This window comes from Uloborus diversus, chromosome 3, assembly GCF_026930045.1.
Source record: "Uloborus diversus isolate 005 chromosome 3, Udiv.v.3.1, whole genome shotgun sequence".
In the NCBI taxonomy this organism is placed as follows: Eukaryota; Metazoa; Arthropoda; class Arachnida; order Araneae; family Uloboridae; genus Uloborus; species Uloborus diversus.
The window spans coordinates 153,220,765-153,243,796 of record NC_072733.1 but is presented as its reverse complement, the minus strand read 5'-3'; the positions used below and the strand labels follow the sequence as shown (position 1 = coordinate 153,243,796).

At 34.5% G+C, this 23,032-nt stretch overlaps 1 protein-coding gene across 1 annotated transcript in view; it reads left to right on the top strand.

Annotated features, from left to right (window-relative positions):
- LOC129219274 (uncharacterized) overlaps window positions 1-23,032 on the top strand; it is a 45,524-nt gene that overhangs the window by 6,692 nt on the left and 15,800 nt on the right. Inside the window, exons 3-4 of the mRNA XM_054853603.1 lie at window positions 7,678-8,006; window positions 16,894-16,956. Coding sequence (XP_054709578.1) covers window positions 7,678-8,006; window positions 16,894-16,956 — 392 coding nt within the window. The remainder of the gene's footprint in view (window positions 1-7,677; window positions 8,007-16,893; window positions 16,957-23,032) is intronic.

Below are 23,032 nucleotides of genomic sequence, written 5' to 3'. Positions count from 1 at the left end.
ATGCAATGCACACATGAGAAGGAAAATTCAGGAATTAAAAAAAAAAAAGCAATAATGTCCCAAAACTTGCCGAATCATTAAACAAGTTTTGCCGAATAAGAATATTTTGCTGAGGCCACAGGGTCAGTCGGCAGTTTCAGCTACAATCGGCAATTTTTATTTTTAGAGTTAATTCTGAATTTCATGGAAGTTTTGGATTTGAACGTTAAGTCCGACATTCGTAAATTCTAATCGAGTGTTTATTCTGTAAAATCTAAACAGAAAACGAAACCTTAATATATTATTTAGAAATTACCCGAGAATCTGTATTGCACATTAAGATTACCAAACTATGAGCAGTCATGATGCACATTTCAAACATTTTTTTTTAAAATTATTATTTAGAATTATTACTTGAAAAACCCAGGGAACTTCTCAGTTTATAAATAAAATAGCTTCTGGCCGTCGATACATTTATGAAATTGTATCATCAATAAAAACCATATCAAAGTGGAAAAAATACATGGGATGCCGAAACTAAAGCAAATTAAAATAGAGAGAAAGATAGGGAAAATATTGCAATACAATGTTACATTTGTACTCATAAGTGTTTATTTTTGAAACAAACTTCTGAACCCACATTAAGCACTATTTCCACTATTTCTACCCTAACGAGTAAAAATCGAAATAGTATTTTACTAGCTGCGATAATTTGTTGACCACACAAGTATCAGGACATTTGTCCGTCAATTGTAGTACTCAGAAATGTCGCCGGCGAGACGGCGTAGTCATGTGGGGGGTACATAAGAAAGACCCGTTTGGCACCAGAAATACACAAATGTCGGAGCTTTAGGGGGGCCGTGGTAGCCCGATCGGTAGAGTGTCGGATTCGGAGCCGGAGGGCCTCGGGTTCGAACCTCGATGGTCGAAGACCCACCGTCGTCATTAAAGGGGACTGGGCGACGTTAAATATGCTCGTGGTCTCAATGTCCTCCAAGTGAAACGATACCTCTGGGGGTGCTAATTTCAGGTAGCTATTAACTCCTGGATTAGTTCAAAATTCTCATTAACTGTTGGATCGGGTGGTGGTGCTGCCATCTATCGGTATAAAAAATAATGGAGGCAAGGCACTTAGTATGCAGATCCCTCGACATAATACAGTTGTAGTCAGTTATGACTCGGAATCGGAAATCGGAGCTTCAGGGTCTTTTCCACTGAAAACGTTTTTCTGGAACTAGGAGCTCGAGGGAAAATTAGGGAAATCCTAAATCAACTGTTCTTGTGTGCGTTTAGTTTAGAATGGTTTGTCCGGAGCCCTGCTGTGTGACCTTTCCGCCATAAGAAGAAAATGGTTATTGGCGCTGGTGGAGCCTTGATGACAAAAGTTGCATTGAGTTTGATTTTCATTGCTGACTGCATCAAGGAGTAGAGCAGACGACTTGAATGACTATCCTACGTAGGGGAGAATTATTTTGTTTATTCAGCCCTGCACAAAAGAAGTTTAGTTGAAATTTTGAACTTCACTTTGCAAATGAACGAGCAAAATTCTTTTTGTGGCAAGGAAGGGAAAATCTGAAAGCATTTGATAAGTTTGAGGAAAAAAAACTTATTGAAATGCAGCAGAAGAGGTATGATTATTTTTAATGTAATTTTTCAAAGCTTTATTTTGAGCTTATGTTTTTTATATATCTTCCATTAAAATATTGAAAAAATAAAAGCTGTAAATTGGATGCAGGCCGGGATGGAAAAATGGATGTCTATTGGCCCCTGTTACACATTCGCAGTGTTGAAAGTTAAAAAAAAAAAAGAAAAGAAAGAAAATTAAAGAAAGAAAAAGAAAACAAATAAATGTTTTTTTTTCTGTAAAATTTAAGAAAATGCAATCTTAAAATATTATTTAGGAACATTTAAAAATGTACATCATTAAAATTACCAAACTAAAGGCAGCTGAAATACGTTTCAAACACTTTTTTAACCAATAAAGTAGAAAAAAAAAAGTAGTGAGTGCGGTATTGAAACGCATAACAAACTTCAGTTTAAAAAAGTGGATAAATAAACGAACAAGACAGGTTCCGAGGGGCAACCCTCACATCCTTCTACTTTTTTACATACTTCTACTTTTTTTTATAAACCACGATATCATCACGGAAATCAGAGTAAAGTGGAGCAAAGTAAAGACTACCAAAATATGTTTCGAATAGAGAAAAATATTTAAAATTTAGTAATGAAAAGTCACACCAGTCGCTCTAACGGTAAAAAATTAAAGTTAAATAAAAGTTATCGATAAATGCAGGCATTCAGGATTCCTGATTTTTAAGGGCAAAAAGTTATCAAAGCTATCACTGCAAAATACGTCGTATGAAACTTCAATTTTTGGTATTCAATTTCAAAAAGTGTTCGGGAGAGAGTCTCTGATTCTGAACCTCGTTAACCAAAGATGGCCTACCATCGCATTTTTAAGACCTCAATTTTCAAAAATTTTCGAGAGAAATCAGCTGATACACAACTTTTCCTAACAACACTTATGATCGTTTGAGGTTTAAAACTATATGTTTAGGACTACAATTCGAAAAAATTCTGTGGAAAAATTTCGATCCCCCTTTCTCAAACCCAGTGGCGTAGCCAAGACTCTTTCGGACAAGGCTAGATTCTTACCTTTAAGAGATTATCACATTAACTAGAAAGTCGCCCGTCGAAATATGACGGGTGAAAATTGCTTCTACATTTGAACGAAGCAGTTGCCTGTTTGATGATATTTTGATAGTTGAAATTTTAACCCTAACACCAGTGGATTAACCCTAAACTCCAGTAGATTGCGTTCATAGTTAACCGCTTTTTCGTTTCTTCATTCCCCTGAACTGACTGTAAATCGGTTGAGTTACCGGATCCAGTTCAGCCTTGTCACGATAAAGCCTTTCCCTGCATGTGTGTTAAACATTACCAAAATATATTATCAAATTATCATGCCAAAGCGCGAGTTTCATTTCTGAAACACGCGGGTTACTCGATCATAGGCTATTATTTATATGAGGATTATTTTTAATTTAATTGCTAAATAGGCTTCATTACAAATTATGCTAATAATTGGTAGCTTTTAATTAGTAATAAGTAATTTAAATTTCCAGTGCACTCATATTTGTGAATCTGGGTATATTAAAAAAGATATCAATAGTCGCAAAATGTATGCAAGAGTATTATGATTAAAACTTAACTAGGAGACAGAAATACTGAAATGTTTTCACCTACAATAATGTTAATGATTCACTTAAACATGCTCAGAAAATATTTTTAAACATTAAAAATTGAAATAGCTCTTTTTTTTTCCTTTTTAGTTATTTATAAATAAGACTTTGATTTCACTGTGTGCTGACATCAGACAGAGTTAGACCATTTTGACGCTCTTAACCATCAATACTGTTCTTTAAATTGATCCTCACTCGTTAAATGTCGAAATTGTACTTTCAGTTGCTGCCATAGATTCTAGGGGGCTTGTAAAAAGAGCAGAATGCTATTATTTGGGAAATTGACGTAAAAATCGTAATTTTAGGCACCATTTGGTAATGTGGAAAGAGGATTTGGAGCACCTCTTGGAATATTTGTAAAATTGAAGTCAGTTTTAGGACTATCTTTGCTGATATTAGAGGATTAAGAGTTTCTCCCGGAAATTTTTCGGATTTGGAAGTTTTCAAAACGCAATTTTAGACAATTTTTGCAGACGTTAGGTGAGAGGGGGTTTTTTCAGAATTTAACTCGGCAAAATTTTGAGCAATTTCAGGCTACCTTTGACATTTGAGAAAGCGTGTGGCTCGGGAACCCTCAACTGGATTTTTTTTAAAAATTGGAATCCTAAAACGCGTTTGAGGCTAATTTTGATGATGTTTGGGAAAATATAGGTCTTGGAGGATGTCTCAAGAAAATCTTTGATTTTGGAAAGGGGATGAGGGAGTTGTTCGAAATTGGAGGCCTGAAAGCAGGGCCGCCGAAAGCCAAGGCGGCTGGATCCCTTGTTGGTTTGCTTTCTGGGCCCTTTCCTCCCTTAAAACTGATAAAATTTATACTAGTCTGATTTCGAGCCGGACCCACTGGTCAGACCCCTAGTTTCCTACTAGGTAGACATGGCCTCTCATCGCCAAGGGACTTTTAAACTAATGTTTCGTGACCTCAAAGGAAGAGATAGGTTTCTGTGGTTCTCGTAGCAAAAAATGCAATTTCAAGCCATCTTTGGTGCTGTTCGGAGAAGGAATAAAGTGTCCGGGAGCTGTGTCCCTGCTTAGAAAACTATGTTCATATTTCAAACTATGTTAAAACATTAGAAAACTATGTTCGGTGACGTTAGATGAGGGACAGGAGGAGAAAGTCTTACCGAAAATAGTTTCAAATTTAAGACTCAAAAACCCCACTTTTGGAGGCAGAAAAGAAATGTTAAAGTTTTTCGAGGGACATCCTCTGAACATCATCACAGATCGTGTAAAAATACGTTTTTCGAACTTCAATCTCAGAAATTTTCGGGGATGAGCCTTTTAACCCCCCTCTCCCCCCTCCCAACACTAAAAAGATGTCATTCACCTCTTCTTTCCTTAATATGATTAATAGTGGTTTATGATTGCCTATGGAAGCTTAATTTCACAAAATTGCACAGGGAGTGCCCCTGGGCCCCATCCCTTCCCCTAACGGATCCAAAGATAGCTTAATATCGCATTCTTAAGTCTTCAGTTTCGAAAAATTTTCCGAGCCTGCTCTCACCCTAACATCGTCAAAGGTAGTCTAAAATTTCGTTTTCAGAATAACAATTTTTTAAATTCTCAGGGGGAGAACCTCCCGAACCCCGTTATTTCTAACCTTCCATTATTATCATGGTATGACTCATATTATATTCTCTATATCATATTATATACTCTATTTTTCGGCACACAATGCAATTCTCCTGATTTGTATACTTTTAACCTTATTAGTGCGCTATGGAAATATTCAATCAGAAACAAGGTATTTTTCTAGCCCTTTTTTCTAGCTAATCTGCCACTGTCAACTGGACATCTGTCAGTACCTACGCTCTCACCTACAGTCTCCATACCATAAAAAGCCTAAAACTGCATTTTTAAAACTTTAAGTTTGAAAACTTTTCGGGGGATTGCCCCGAAAATTTACTTTTCTTCCATTACTTTTCTTCACGTGAACAAAGATAGCATAAATCTTTATCTCTAGAAATCTTTACACAAAAGCACCCAAAACCATCCTTTCCATAATAAAGCCTAAAATTGACCCCAGCGGAAAAGATAATGAGAAGAAACCTGCACCCTCTCTTTCTTAAAATACACAACAAAGCCTAAAGTCACCTTTTTCGGATTCCAATTCAGGAAATATTTCGGGGAAGAGCAGTATATATTGACTTTTATGGAAACTAATGCATCCCTTAGCATTACTAAAGCAGCATCGCATTACTAAAGACTTCAATCCGTAAGAAATTCCGGTTAAAGGCAATTATTTATATATATATATATATATATCAGTGGCGTCACTACAGGGGGGCCAGGGGAGGTCCGCCGCGGGTGTCACCCGTCTGGGAGGTCACGTTTGCACCAAGTGTAATTGCAAGTTTTTTGAGAAATATGCACCTAAAATGCATTTTTAAGACTACAAATTTGGAAATTTTCCGGGGTTAAACCCCCGGACACCCCATTTTTATTCGTTTCTTGTACATTAGCACGCTTAAAATTTCGTTACAACACAAATATAGTTGTTTCTGAAAATTGCATGAATATTATGTTTTTATGTTTCCATATTTTTTTTTTCTTTTGCACCTATAGATTGGGGGAGGGGAGATTGACACCACAAATTATCGCCTCGGGTGTCACCCATGCTAGGAACGCCACTGTATATATATATATATATATATATATATATATATATGTATGTCGGCAAATGTCAGGAGTCAGTCGGCAAAATCACTTTCAACACCCCCCTAAACGAATGCACTTGGCGATGGCCCTGATTATAAAGCATTACTACATGTTTGAACCAACAAACTGGAAGGTTGTCACACAGCAAGAAAGTGTTGAAAACTAGGAGCTGAGAGGTAAAAGGAAATGGATCTATAGGGAGGAAAAAGTCGAAAAAATCTCAAAATCATCAAAATTTTTGGAAAAGTCAGACAATTCCTTCTCCATTCTTTTTTTTTTTAGGGATGCAACTGTACTCCAGCTATTTTAGAATGCATGTATAGCATATGTAGCTCCAAAAAAGGAATGTTTCCCAAATTTTCACTATTCCAGCTTTCATTTTGGGTTTTGGTTACCTGTTCCCTCTTGTGCTTTGTATTGTGGCTCGGAACAAACCTAATTTATTGTTGTTTAATTGTTTTTACTTTGACAAAAAACTTCCATCATTTGACTGGTCTTTCCTTTCTTTTTTTTTAAAAATTGCTTACTGGATTCTCTTTTATCTCTCCTGAAAAAAGCACATAGTTTTCTGTTGCTAAAGACCTTTAACATACTATAAAACTCAACTGAACAGAAAGTGCAGGAAATGCTGAATGTATAAATTTTCCAGCTAGTTGAGAGAAGGATTCAAGCTTATTTTGAAATATTGAGTAAAATGAGGCGACAAAAAATTTAAAGGAAAAATTTTAGTATTATCCTTCTAGAATAGAATTAAAAATTTACAAAAATCGGCACCATGAAAAAGAACCCACACATAAACATTTTGTTGCAAAAACGTACCATTCATACATAGGATTAAAAAATTCATAAATTTTAGTTTTTAAATTCATTTTTCATTTTAGTTATTTTGAAAATCTTTGTTTTCAGCTTTTACATATTTTTTTTAAATGCATTTTCAAAATGCAGGTTACTTGAATGTCAAATAGATCAAGAATGGATGAAATGGATGAGGGAATAGGTTGCACAAAAAGAAGCAACTTTCTTCAAAAATGGCTAAAATAAAAAAATAAATATCTGAGAAAAAAATATTATGGGGAGACAGCATTATAATTTTCTGGGGAGTATTTTGAGTCCATACTATTTTAACCTGTATGCGTCTGTGTTTGTGTAACCTTATCTTGTTCAGACTGCAAATGTCTTCCAGGTCAATACTGGTTGGGTACATGTCATCTAGGGGAAACCATTCTTGTCTCACCCCAATAAACCTTGAGAGGCTAGAGATAAAGGGGTCAGACATCCAGGATGTACTGCAGACATCCTGAGGTAAAAGTATAAAAATCATCAATTGTCACCTGCTGCAGGTGGCAAACCCGAATTAGAAGTAAAGTGAAGAGGAGGCAGAGCCCCTTAGTAATATTTAACATTCTGATTCAAATTTCCGTTATGTGGAGACATTTTTGCTGTTGGTAGATTTCTTTGTTAGAAGACTCAACTGCATCATGTTAATTTCATTTTAGGACCTATTTCTGAAAAATCCGAAATTAAATACACATTTAGTTTTTAAAAATGTCTCAGTCATCCTATTTTAGGTTACTGGAAAGGAGAAAAAAGAATTATGTAAAAAGAAACCATCGTTTTTGGCTGATTTCGAGCTGGCAACCTTTAGATAATATTTTATTTCTTCTTCTCTCAATGTTTTTGTTTGCAAGTAAGATGATATGCCTTTTAGCAATTTGAGTTTGCTCTGTTATGTGTTCATTTTGTATATTTTCAGCAATGCAATTGTGATGCTTCTTATTTGTTTATCAATTTTGTTTTGCAGGAACAAAAACCAAACCACCTGATGTGAGAAGTAAGAAAACAAGAACAAGAAAAGAACATGTTCCTTTTTACAATTTAAATGACCAGCTCACTCCCTTTGCTGATATTGTTAAACTTTATAATCTGGGTAAAAATACTTTACTTTCGGATGATCCTTCTGATTGGAGACTTGAATGTACATCAGTGGATGAAGAGGGATACAGGGAATATGATGCTGAAATTGATCAAAATGATGATGCTTTCGATAAAAGAATAAGTGAAATTTTGAAAATGGAAAATTCAGAACGAATCAGAGCATTAAAAGCTCCCTTTTTGAAGAGTGCAATACAAGTAAGTTTTGATCTGTTTCTGTTATATTTAAATTGAATGAGAATTTGACTCCATAGACCAGATCCTTAGAGTAGGGTTATGGAGGTTTTGACCCCTTAAAGAAACCATCTTTTGAATCTGCATTAAAAAATGTTTAACTGCATTTTGAGGTTTTCAGTTCTGATAAATAACACTGGGGAACAATTTGTAAAACAATTTCTGTTGAGTTAGGTTTTTGAGCTGTTTTATAGTTAATTAGGCATGCTGGTTTCAAAACTGTAGTTAGTTTTATTCTACCACGTCAAGTTTTTTCTCTACACCTTATGAGAATGTGACTACTCCCCGCGGAATCGAGCATGAATCATTGGCTGGCTGGCACTAACCTTCTCCGATTGGCGCCGGGTAAATGACGCATGGGAGCACAGCGACAGGTTTATACTGGTCTGGGGTTGTTCAATTACGCCTGAGATACTGTAGTGAGAGGTTGTATGTTACTCTGAAATAGTGAATCACATTCCAACGTGGAGTTTGAGTTCTTGTTTATATACTGTTCTTGTTCTTGTTTTTGAGCGTTTAGTTTTCATTTATACATCAACCGAAACTTTTCCTTATGGCTAGTTCACGTCGTAAGTGCTTAAACAGCCCCGATTCGTTTTGTTATATATGTGGCAGTTTTACCATTCCCAGTCAAAGGACAAACATCAGTACATTTGTCAGGCAAGTCTATTATGCCTATTTTAAAGTGAAAATTGGAGATCAAGACAAATCATGGGCTCCACACAAAGTGTGTAAGCAGTGTGTTGAGAGTTTACGGATGTGGACAAAGGGAACACGTGGTAAATTTCCATTTGGTATCCCTATGATTTGGCGAGAGCCCAGAGATCATTCAAGTGATTGTTACTTTTGTATAGTGAAAACGTCAGGATATAATAAGAAAAACAAATGTAAAATAGAGTATCCTAGTTTACCATCAGCTATACGCCCAGTGCCTTATTCAGCTGAAATCCCAGTGCCAGTTTTCAATGAATTACCCTGTTTGGAAATACAGGAATACGAGTCTGATGAAGATCAAAGTGACCCCAACGATAAAGATTTTGAAATTGAATGTGATTCCGTTCGTAAGGGATTTGAGCAACATGAGTTGAATGATTTGGTACGAGATTTGGGATTATCCAAAAAAGCTTCAGAGCTCTTAGCATCAAGACTGCATGAGAAAAACTTGCTTGAAAAGGGAGCTAAGGTATCATATTTTCGATCAAGAGAAAGCGCGTTTCTGCAGTACTTTCGAAGTGATGATGGATTTGTGTATTGCGATAACGTACATGGTTTAATGGAAGAGTTGGGAATTTCAGCCTATAACGCAACTGAATGGCGACTGTTTATCCATAGCTCAAAGCGGAGCTTGAAGTGTGTTCTTCTTCACAATGGAAATTTATTTGGTTCAGTCCCGATAGGCCATTCAGTTCATTTGAGGGAAGAATACGAAGACATAAAGAGAGTCATTGATTTGTTGCAATATCAAATGCACCAATGGATCATTTGCGTTGACCTTAAAATGGTCTGCTTTCTTCTTGGCCAGCAACGCGGATATACTAAGTATCCCTGCTTTTTGTGTATGTGGGACAGCAGAGCTCGTGAGAAACATTGGATGCAGACGAACTGGCCGCCAAGATCTGGCCTGAAACCTGGTGATCCAAACATTCTACATCATCCACTTGTCGACAGAAAGAAAATTAGATTTCCACCTCTGCATATAAAATTGGGTCTCATGAAGCAATTCGTAAAAGCTTTACCAATTGAAGGAGACTGTTTCAAATATCTCATTTCAGCATTTCCTAGCCTGTCATTTGAAAAGATAAAGGCCGGTGTTTTTGATGGTCCACAGATTCGGCAGCTTGTGAAAGATGAAACGTTCATAGGAACAATGTCAGAAATTCAAAAGAATGCTTGGTTGGCATTCAAAAACATTGTTAAAGACTTTCTTGGAAATACACGAGCCCAGAATTACGCCGAAATTGTCCAGCAACTCTTGGAGAGCTTCAAAATGCTTGGTTGCCACATGAGCATCAAATTGCATTTTTTACATAACCATCTTGCTAACTTCCCGAAAAATCTTGGTGCAGTCAGTGATGAACAGGGCGAGCGATTCCACCAAGATTTGAAGGTCATGGAGACACGATATCAAGGTAGATGGGATGTACATATGATGGCTGACTATTGTTGGAGCATCAAGCGAGAATGTCCGCAGATTAAACACTCCAGAAAAAGCTATACGCGAAAATTTTTACCTTAATATGTATAAATACACAATTTTACTTTCGGTAACTATTATAGCCTTTGTATGAATAAAATTGTTGATTGTAAACAGTGCATTTGACAAGTTTTTACTTTTATTTTCCTTTATATGCACAATTTGTATGACTTTTGAAGGTATCCTGTAGGTTGAAAACATGACGTGATAGACAAAAACTGCGAATATTTTTGGACCCAGAGGCCAAAAGTTAGTTGAAATCAAGTCACAGATTTAAGACAACGAAATTGCTGTTCCCCAGTGTAATCGGGATAAAACTTCATGCTACATATTTGTGCCCTAACATTACACCTCTTCTTCTTCTTAGTCAACACCCACCCTCTGCTGTCAAGCCATTAGATGAGCTGATCAGTAAAGATGGACCTTTAAGAAAAGGTTGTTTTGATATTTTTTACTATGGTCCAGAGCTGAGCAAGTCTTTAAGTGTTCAGCATTCATGGTTTCGTAGCTGCATAGGGATGGCAAGACATTGATATGGTGGAGGTGTAGGGTAGGATAATTATGCCCTTTTCCTACCCTGAAAGCTGCCACACTAACCGCACAGGATGTGTTGTATTCAAGGTGACCTCTGGAAATGAGGTTCTCCCAAATTCTTTCCAATGAAACCTCTCCGGCAGCTGACAGTTTCATATTTTAACTGCTGATTTATCTGAGAATATTATGCGTATGACCCCCCTCCTTTCCTTCAAGGGGGGGAACCAGTTTAGGAGCCTAAAATATTAGTGTTTTTCGTGGGGTTTTTTTAACAGGGGAAAGAAATAATCAGAATTTCTTTAAGCTTAGAGGATATTTTATTCATCTTTTGAAGTATGCTTTGTAATGTTTTGAAGTCATTTCCACCAGAATTAGTGGAGTTAGAAGCTGCTATCCATAGAGCAGTCTCCATCGGAGATTTTTTGCTGATTACCGAAGCCACAATTTTTGTCTGTAATCATTACAGTTTTTCTTTCTCATAAAACCCATATTTCCTAAGAATATGAACCTAATTGTGATAAAGAAAGTTGAAAATTGTACGTTTTTGAGGTGTTAGATTACAAAAACGTGTTTTTAACCCTTTTTTTTCTGTCATTGTTTTCACATTTCTTGCATTAAAAAAAATATTGTTACTAAAAATATCTTCTACGAGTTAGGTTCATATAGAGTGTAATTTAGTAAAGAATATTCACACAAATTTTCAGAACCATTGGTTTATAACTCTTTGAGCTAGAATGCCCACCAGTTGTAAAAACATTGTTTCAAGAAAAATGCCATTGAAAAAAAATGCTGTGAATGTTTTATCCACAGTCACTTTAAGTGCTCATAGCATCGAAACTAATCGAAATTTTCCCCTGAAATTTGACAACATATTCTTGAATAGTTTTACTAACATTTTATGACATAAGAAAGTGGATTTTTTGACCCGTTTAAACTGATTTCCTCTCTTCATTTCCGACTTTTGTTTGAATGTTTTTATAATGTGTTTTTCCAAAACCAAAATGCATCTGCTTCTGGATCCCTAAATATGACTTACAAAAATGACACCAATATTTCAAAAATATTTAATGCAGTTCGGGATTGCAATACCAGATCAAAACTACAATATCGGTAGCTGCATAATCAGTATTTAAAAAACATGATGCTGAAATGCCGGTGTCAGAAATTTCTCAAAAAATGATGTACAGCATATTTTATTGTTTCCATATTTCATAATTTTGTGAAGAAAGTGCATTATTTATGAAAAAAACTTATACTGAACTAATATAAAATCAATTAATTGCGTTCTTCTGAAACTCAAAACTTGTTAAGGTGAACAAATATCCTGCAGTTGAAAATACTATTTGAGTTCGAGCTGGTTGGTGGTACTGTTGTTTTTGTGTGATACACTTCCTCTAATTGTCCCTAATCTTTATTTATTTTAAGAATGTGATGCAAAGCATGCTCCTCCGCCCCTAATTTTTTTTAAAAATATTATTCTGTTTTGGGTTTTTCATAACAAAATTTTCAGTTTTTTCCCTCAAGCTTTTCTGTTTGGAAAACAAACATATGTGGCCCCAGTGAAAACTTTTATCATTTTCCGCTTAAGTGATATTTTGCAGTGAAACCTGAAGTAATTCATGACACCGCCAGCTCAGTCAATTCCAGCTGAGGACTGCAGTTTTGTGCTTATTAGCACTCATCAGCCCGGCATAGGACTAACGGAGCTGGAGGTGGAAAACCTCTTAAGGAAGCCAAGAGTGCCAAACAAACTGGTAGCTAATATAGAATTAGCACTAACCAGACGAGTTTTCCCTTTTTTTTTTCAAAATTGTGGCTCTCCTTAATTTCTTGATATAGTTTTGCTTTCCTTCCATTTTTTTGCCTTAGAGTTAGAACTGCTCTGATATCTCTCTCTCTTTATTTTAATTTTTCTTTTCTTATTTCAAAATATTTCAAGGCATCCCATGTATTTTTTTCCACTTTGTTGTAATCCTCTAGATGATATTTTGAATGCAAATATTCAGAGAAATAATGTGTTGGAAATAAACCCCAATAGCCAACATAATTATAAATTACAATGTATGAAATTGTGTATAAGAAACTATTTATTGGGAATTTGTATGCAATGCATGTGTGTGGAGAACTAAAGCTGGTCTATGGTGAATATTTTGTGAAGAAAATGGATGATATAATTTGTAAAGACACCGATGTTGGGTCATTGTGACATTCCCAAAATTTTCTTATTCAGCAAATAATGTCTGACAGTTCAGCAAATTTGGAGATAACAATCCAATATTTTTTATAAGGATGTCTAATGTCTCTTTTGGCTGGTAAAAATTGAAGTTTCATTCTGCAAATTGATAATTTCTCCCCTCACAAAATTTAAACTTTGGGTGTCTTTGATGATTGGTAGTCATTAATAAATATGAATTAATATTATTAATGAGGTTGTTTCCTTTAGTCAAAAGTACTACTTTTAGTCACTGAAGTTTATAGAATGAGCAAAAAAAAAAAACGTTCTCGGCAACGAAAAGAGTCAAATTTTTCGTCGTAAACAGGAAGTGTTTATTTGTTTTTAAAATCAAGTGTGACTTAAAAATTATTGTGTATAGAAAGAATGTAATCTTCTTATCATAAACCAGTAAAAATATTTTTTTTCCTTAAAAAATATAATTTTGAATAGTAAATAGAAAATATATAGTTGCACGATAGTTTGAAAATTTATGACTGCAGATAGGTACGCTTAGAAAATACAAATCTGAATTAAATCACTCTAAACTTCAATACTATACTAGCAAAAGGTCACAAATTACATTGAACCTATTATTTTTTAGTTATCTTCAAATTAAAAAACCACAAAAAAAGTTAAAATGTAGTATTTCATAAAATCCCGAAAAAGTACGATATTTTTCACTAAAATTAGCTTCCTAAAAATACAATAGTACCTAAACAAAAGTAAAAATAAGTTTAACACATGCAAAATGCTTGTATATTTCATAATACAAAGTTTCATAATCATACATTGATATGAATTTTATCTAAGAGTACCTAAAGTTCAAAAAAAATGTATTTTCTGAAAAACGGGAAAACGTGTTGACCTTGACAATGTTGGTAAGCATGCGATACGCTTCCCAAACTGCTTACGCCGAAGCATTTTCTAAGTTTACGTTATATAAATAGAAAAAAAGAGTAAAAAGTAACTGAATCATGAAACATTTGATGAAAGATAACAGTGGTTTGTCAACATTCAATCCAGATACCGTCCCTTTAAAAGGGGCGTGACTTTTTTAATTTCATTTTAAATAGTAAATTAATTAGCTTTCGGAATTTGATACCCACACAATATATAAATTTTTGAAATCAGGGAAGTGTCCCTTATTTTATGCAGCTAAAATTGAAAAATCGATTTTTCGAACCTATAAAACGTCCCGGTTCCCTTAATGAATTTTTTAAAATGCACGATTTTTCAAACAAGGCATGGTCTTTATGACGTCACAAGAAATGCACTTTGGCGTGCACTCCACTAGCGCACTGAATGTTTATGCTTGCTGTCTACCGCATTTGCAGGTTATGATAATTCAGAAGCATATTAAATATTGCACTCGATGCTTGCTATCAACCATATCATCGCCACTACATATGAGTGAAGAAGCAAATTAAATATTGCACTCTGTGCTAATGGTATCAGTGAATAGCATTTCATCACTTGTGATGTCATGTGCAGAAGCATAAAAAATGAAATTAAATCAGATCTAATTTCATCAAAATCGGGGTGGAAACCCGGAAATAAAAGGATTAAAATTGAAAATGAAAAATAACGTATTCAGCAGTTCTTCTAAAGTAGTATTGAAGAAAATAGCAAGTGTGAGAGGAATGTGCCCATCCTCAACATATCGCCCCTTTTTAAAAGGGAACCAATTTTGAGTGCAAGCACTTGCTTTCGAGAATGGACAGTACTTACTAGTACTTACTGAGGTGATTTATGATAGACATCAGTAAACGATATTCAACCACGTTCTCATTCCTAATGTAATGTAATGTAAAATCAACTTTATTCAAATTAGATTAACTTCTCAACTCTTTCGGCACGGTTAAAGTTTCAGTTTTAGGTTGGCATCCTTTGATGTCCAATCGTATGCAAATGAGGCAAGCTAGTATAAATAGTGAACAATCCCAATCGTTCTTTCTCTTTTTCGTTCATCAGCCTCTTGTGTGTTAGGTCCGGTAGGTGTTGGGGAGTTGCGAACTCCACCTCCGCTTATAGCCAGGGTTTATTTTTATAAACTTATTTTTTTTTGTTTATTTATTTTAGTTATGTTGGACCAATAAACTTTTGGTAAGCTTTTAAACAAGTTTCCAATGTTCATTTCTTCACATTGACATTAATTCTGCATCTTCCACTGTGTGGTATCATCTCTGCTTGTATAAGCAAGTAGTGTTGTTGACTGACTTAGAGAACTTAAGACTTTCGGCTTTCCATTTAAACATTGTGAGTTATCAATTTAAAGACACAAAGAGTAAAACTGTTTCATAAACAAGTTTTATTATTGACCATTTTCTATCTCAAGATTTTTGCTAATTTTCCTGCGTCTGACTTACCTCTAATAAGTGTAACATAAGCAAAGCTATGTGTTCAAGAAATTATTGTTCTGATCAAAGATATTGAAAATTATCTGTTTTGACCAGAATTGGGATGACCTGGACTCAGTGGCATAGTAAGGGAGGGATAGGGGTTTGGGGCTCATCCCCCCTCTTTCCCTGAAGCTAAAAAATTGTATGTATGAACACACATACAAAAACTCAAAACTGCGCTTTTCGGTTTTCAATTTCAAAAAGTTTCATAAGAACTTCGCCCTCCACCCATCCCCGTGAAAAATTTCTTGTTCCACCACTGCCTAGACTCACTCATTATGCCCCCTCCTCTCCAATTGTTTTTTTTTTTTTCTGCTCAACAATGAGTTTGAAATCTGTTTTAGTTGAATTTAACTTCTCCATATACTAGAGCCTATTGCTTTTTTTCCAATGAGCTGTTAATTTTTTCACCTCCTTTTATGCACTCTTTTTTACTTGCACCCCCTAGGCCAGGGCCTAGGATGGCCTAATGGGTAATCCGAGCCAGCTGCATTGTTGTTTCTTTTTTTCCAAGGTAACTTATATTTAATGCTTTTTATATCAGGGATGAGATTTGTTAAACTTTTGTTTGAATTTATTCTTTTCTCTTTTTTCTCAAGTTTTCAAAGAGAATTTCAGACTTGCATTTATTTAAAAAATTTGAACATCCACTCACTTTTGCTCTTTTTATAAAGATAAGGAAGAAACTTAATTTTCTGAAAACTTCCTTAGATTTCGGCAAACACTGATTTACACCATATTTTCAGGAACATAATCTGCAGTTCATATGCTTTGGAATGATAATAATAAAGCTGGCAGATAATATGCTGTGGCGTATATTCTGCAGATAACACATTGTTTCTTATAAATGTGCGTTATAAGGCATACCTGCCTTTGCTCAATCTGCTTTGTGTTATGCATTACGGCAAAAAATAAGGAGTATCCTAAATCGAAAGAGCTGCAATGCTTAAAGATAGCTGTGCAATGGCAGCAAAATGCTAATATTACATGTGACACATAGAATCAAGGAAGCCCAAAAAATAGCTAAAATTACAAAAAAAAATTCTGTTAATACCCAAATGTGAGGATTTTGAGCATTTAGAAATTTAAAATATCCTTTAGGATTGAAAATTTGGGAAATATCTAGTTGCCAATTGGTGCTCTATTTACTGTTGATCTCCCATGCTTATTATGATGGATCTGAAATGATTATTATATTCTTATAAAAAATAACCTCTAAAATAATTAAAACTGATTAATTTGAAGTTATAATTTTTCGATTTAACAAGATACATACTCCGCTGAATGAAAAGTCAATTCAACATTTTGGAGAAAATGTCATCTTCATTCAAAAGTGACTTAAAATAAAATGTGTATTCTTTGGAAAAACAAGTTTTTGTTTGTATTTGCAAATTGCTAATCAGTCCTGGTTACATATATATTCCTTGGTGATTTTTAATGTATGTCACAGTATTCTTATGATGGTTTAAATGGCATGTTTAAAAGTTTTTTCTTTTTAATGTCTTGCAGCTGATGCGGAATTCTGTAACAAATAGGATTTTCTTCATTGACTCAGTAAAAAAGTATTCTATCGTAAGTAATTTTGCAGGGCTATAAAATAATATTTAAAGGGTTCTTTTTTTCCTACTTTTGAGAAAAATGTCACTTTTTCGTTTGAATTTCTTTCAGAAATGTAATCAAATTTGATACAATTTCATGAGTATTGCATTGATAAAAAATAAAATTATGGAGAGATATTGAAAATAATACGGAAAAAATGGAAGAATATTGTTCTAATTTTTCTGTTTTCTATATTTTTGTTAACATTTGACTACCCATTTTTTTTATCATAAACTATACAGGGTCGTTGAGGTAAATCCGGAATTTGTTTATTAACTGCTCTCTAGCGGTTGTTGAGTGCATATTTGCGAATAGGTTATCTAATGTGTAGTTAATATCGTCACGAGGTGCGCGCATATAGACACGTTACAACAAGCAGGAACAAGACAGAAGAGCAGCGATCCTTGAGTCCCTTCGTGCCGGTAAATCACCAAAGGAGATTATTGAGTGGTTATCTTCAGGTGTTATCTTCAGGTCAGTTGAGTGGATGCTTCAGAAGTGCCCACCGTCATGCACACCAAATTTCCAGCAGCGGTCATTATCCTTGGGGTTATCAGCAGCGAAGGGGATGTTATGCCACCTTATTTCTTTGAAGAAGGTCTCAGAATCAACGCCGATGGATACAATCACGTATTGGAAACGGTAGTCAAGCCCTGGATGGACATGGTGGCCGCCGGAAGAGGTTATGTCTTCCAGCAGGACTCAGCGCCAGCCCACAAGTCGAGAAAAACCCAAGCGTGGCTTCACAGTAATGTGCATTATAAATTACTATTAGTTTTTGCAAAATTAATTTGAATACTGTTTAACTCATAACACTACGTTCAGTAATATGCAATATAATTTTGATAAAAAACCACATTTAATTCAATGTCTACTAGTACTGTATTGCATTTTAAGTTAACGTGGATATGTTAGAATGCAGGTGGAGAACATGCATCCCATATCCTGAATTACAACAGGGTTATACTACAGGCCATTGAGGTAAATCTGGAAAATGGGACACAAGTATTAAAACTCTTATAACGCAAACAAAAAGGATTTATTTTGTACACAACTTTGCAATATTATAGAAAATATGTTATAAAAAGAAATTATTCAATATAGCCGCCGTTAGCTGCCACCACTCGCTCAAGACATGACCGGAACCGACCGCATGCATGCTTCACCTCCTTCCTGTCCACGTGGACACCCGACTTGTGGCCACCCTCCAGCCCGGACTGCAATCCTTTCCATTACTATTTTTGGGGAGTAGTTGAGGAAAAGGTTAACGCAAAATTTCATAATACCAAGGACGCGCTGAGAGCCACCATTACTGAGATGGTGCCCAACGTGGACAGGAAGGAGGTGAAACATGCATGCGGTCGGTTCCGGTCACGTCTTGAGCGAGTGGTGGCAGCTAACGGCGGCTATATAGAATAATTTCTTTTTATAACATATTTTCTATAATATTGCAAAGTTGTGTACAAAATAAATCCTTTTTGTTTGCGTTATAAGAGTTTTAATACTTGTGTCCCATTTTCCGGATTTACCTCAATGGCCCTGTAGTATAACCCTGTTGCAATTTAGGATATGGGATGCATGTTCTCCACCTGCATTCTACCATATCCACGTTAACTTAAAATGCAATACAGTACTAGTAGACATTGAATCAAATATGGTTTTTTTATCAAAATTATATTGCATATTGCTGAACGTAGTGTTATGAGTTAAACAGTATTCAAATTAATTTTGCAAAAACAAATAGTAATTTATAACTGTAATAACAAAGCATCTTACAGCAGAACTTGGACTTAAGGGCAGATAATCCTTTTTTATTTTTTTACAATAAAGAGCTTGGAATGCAGAAGTAGTTATCATATATAAGAAAAATTGAGCATGCAAAACTATAGATTTCTGACATGAAAGAAAATAAATTTCTTAAGTATATTTCTTCAAATAATCGGAGATATGATAACATCCATGGGATATAACTCATTCTGCAGTGTACCGAGGTACAATATAACAATAATCTACTATATTCAGTTTTGCATTTCTATTCATCGAAGAAACAGAATTATGTTTTGCATATAGTCATTAATTTGACTATGTTGAGTAATATTTCTTAATGGTACAAAATTACATGTGCAATCAAACCTGTCTATCACGATTTTCATAGGAAGGAAGAAAATTTGAGATCAGGAGGTTTTGAAGCAGAGATCTTGAGAAATGAATTCAGATCATGATCATGAAATTATTTCAAAGAAGTTGAAGTCCTTAGGTTAAAATTCTTCTTTGTTAATATTGTTGAACATTTAAATGTATGCTGTATTAACATGCGTCACAAATTTCATAATTACTTGATTACAAGCTCTGAAGGACAATATGACTATTTATATGAGAAGGATTTTTTTTTTTTTTTTTTTTGTGAAACTTCTGCTGTTTATAAAGATTGTAAGGGCTCAAAACTGAAAGTAACTGTAGCTAAAATTTCAGATATAAAGAATTTTGGAAATATTTATTCCAGATAAGCTTGGGAAAACGCTGAATTAATACTACAAATGCAGGGTTAACATAAAGAGGTTTTTGAGATGGGCAAATTCAAGATGAACAGGTTTAACTGCAGGTTAAGCACATAAATATACTCCTTATTACTTATTTCTTCATGTTAAAAAATAAGTATTTCTGTTTTAAACTTCAAATGCCTGCTAAAAAATGCCTTTTTTGAAAATTATTTTTAGTCGGGGGCTAAATTATACCTGATGAAATTTGAAAGAAAAAAAAATGAATATATTATTTTCAAACATGCAGCAAACTTGTGAATATAGTTAAGAATTTTCATTATTGATAAACACATTGTTTTCTATTTCAGAGCTGCCCCCCCCCCCCTCCCCTGAAAATGTTGGCATGTTTTTTGTTACTCATCCAATTGCAGTATACCGGGTGGTTATAAAATAACGTGAGGTGTTCAAAGCCCTGTAGCGAATGAAGTATTGGACGAAACATTGCCAAATTTCATGGGCATACACAGTAGACCATGGGGGTTTTGATTTGTGAAATAAAAAATAATTAGTACGAAAAATCGCCACCAGGGGAAATTTTGGCGTTGAAAATGTGCATTATTGCGAATACTGAAGAATTAAATGCTAACTGACAAAATATGCATCAATTTTGCGCACAAAATATGATTTTCACTAACAAATGAGGTTCAATATGACCAATCCAGATTTTCCAGGTACTGCATTCAATGCACAATGTTTTCGTCACATCCAGGGGGGGGGGGCGGGAATTAATTTCTTCGACTTGTAACGTTATTCGAGTTTTCAAAATTTGGATATCGGTAGCATGTCCTAGATACACAACACCGTTAAGAAATCCGCATGGCCAAACGTTACAAGAGGAAAGATTGGGCGACCACGGAGGCTATACCGTAGTAAATGCATGACTGATAAAACTGCTATCAAAGAATTGTTGCCACCATACTCCCAGTACCTAAAGCCAAGTCTGTAGAGTCGGAGTCAGAGTCGGACTGATTTTGGGGTAAAGGAGTCGGAGTCGTTAGAAAACATGCCGACTCGGACTCCAGGCTTCTTTTTTTCTTTCCTTTTCACTGACTCTCTTTGCATTTTTTAAATACTGACTACCAGTTGGTTCGATCACATGTATAAAAAGGTACTAATGAGAAAATAACTGCCATTATGGCAATCAGCCAGCTTGAGTGCTTACCGAACTTTCTGTAGCCGTCTCCTAGTTTGCTTGCTTTTTAACTTAACTAATAGCAATTGTCAGCAAACGGTTTTGTTGCCTAACATTTTCAAGAAATCACTTTCAAATAAAAATAGATATATATATATAGTGTTTTGTTCAATCTCAATTATAAAATAGTAAAAGAAACGTAACAAATTAGTAAGTCAAGGCCCGTAGCTAATGTTGAAATGTTTAAGGGTGATCGACAAATTCAAAAAAGTTCTGGCGCGAAAACACGAATCCAAAAGATTCATTGAAATAGTTAAATGTTTTTTTCTTTATTAAGACTTTCTATAAGCTTGGTTCTCACTAAAAAGTATGGAACAAAATAAGTGTAAATGATTTCTTGATTACAACACTCAATAATTGCAGTTAATCCTAAAATCATCATATTAAGGTTAATTCTAAAGCAGCCAATAAAATTTAAATTAAAAATTTAGCGAAGAAGAAATATAGGTATAGTAAAAGCTATTCATACAAATTTGTATACCGCCACATTTTGGGCAAAATTAGCTATTGAAGTATATGTGCCCTATTTTCGTTGAAATTTTATTGATGAAATATAATTTAAAATATATTTGCGAAAATTTTCAGAATTAAAGTACAGTGAAACCTGTGTAAGTTGACCACTTGCGGTGCATTACTTTGGTGGTCAACTTAGACAGGTGGTCAACTTATAAAGGGGGCAATGATTTTTTCTTTGTTATTTCTTGCACCATGTATTCATTTTTTGATTGATTGACACTTACTCTTTCTGTTCAACTCACTTCCATTGTTTAGCATTACTTTGAAACGATTATTTAAAATGTTATTCAAATATTTTTAGAGATTATTTTCCCAGAATGACGTATAATGTGTCATGCAAATTTAAAATTTCAGTAAATTAATCCAAAAAAAAAATCTTATTATTTATGAAAAATTACTCATTTGATATTAATAGTTCCTAAAAATTCATAGCTTCTCAAAAATTACAAATTTTTCTCATATACATTTATAACCCCATGATAATCTACTTTTCAACAAAATAACTCCTTATTGAAGTTGGCGCACTTATTAGACACTAGTTTTAGAAATTCCATATGTGTCAGCTAATTTTCTCTGGCTTTCTCCCTTTTCAATTAATTTTAATATTTCATACTTTTTATTGATCTCAAGTTCAACTAACTTTCTTTTTGAAGCCATATTATATAACTATAAGACAAAGAGCAACAAGCTAGACTCTCATAGTTCAAAAAAAGCAGTTGAAAATGAAAATGTCTTATCTCTTAATAACTTGCACCAGAAATACTGCAATGCAAGTAACTTTACTCTTTAGCACAATTCCATTGTTGCTGCAAAATATTGCAACTGGAAAAAAAAATACTTTGTACTTTTCTATTGACACGTGTTTTCATTGAACAGTACAAAGGGCAATCTCAAATAGATCAAAAAAAGAAAAACTAGTTTGAGGAATAAAAGGGTTCTTAGTAGTTTCCTCATGTGGTTAAACTCGAAAGGAGGTTTAGTTATGCTGCTGTTTCATTTAGTTAGTAAAATGCTGGTCTGTTATCAAAAATGTTCTTGGAAAGCTATAAAAAAAATAATAAAATAAAATAATTTGCTAAGTAAAATTTAAAAAAAACCAAGTGGTCAACTTACAAAGGGTTTTTTACAGTACTCCAAACAAATTTGGTGTTCATTAGTGGTCAAGATAGACAGGTGGTCAAGATAGAGAGGTGGTCAAGTTACAGAGGTTTTCCTTCATTATATAAGATAGGACTAATTCCGTTCCTGACAAAAGCGGTCAACATAGACAGGTGGTCAACTTACAAAGGTGGTCAACTGTACAGGTTTTACTGTATTTATATTTTTTATAAACTCTGAAATCAACTTTGGGTGTCATCTACCAGATGGATGTCACCCAGGGCAAACCACCCCCTCTCAAGAACTTGGATTTAGTAAAAAGACCTTTTTTGTCTCAAATTACAGCTTTCAAAAATTGAAAGCTCACGATTTGATCAATATCTATTTGTTAAACATTAAAGAGGGGCAAATTACAGATAATCCTTTTCAAATTTTTTTAAAAGGGATTTTTAAGTCATCTCGCTTTTTAACTCGTAACTATTGGAAAATATGATTTTTCAATTGAAATTCTAACGTTGTATGCGTCTTGGGTTTACAATAAAAAACAAAATGCGAAATTTTCATAAAAAGGAATTTACAGTGGCTCCCAAAAGTGTTCGTACACTTTGAAATTTTTTACTGAAACCAAAATAACTCGAAACTGAATTCGAATATGAAGTCCAATATTTTTGCACATCATTCCTATATCATTCTACATACAACC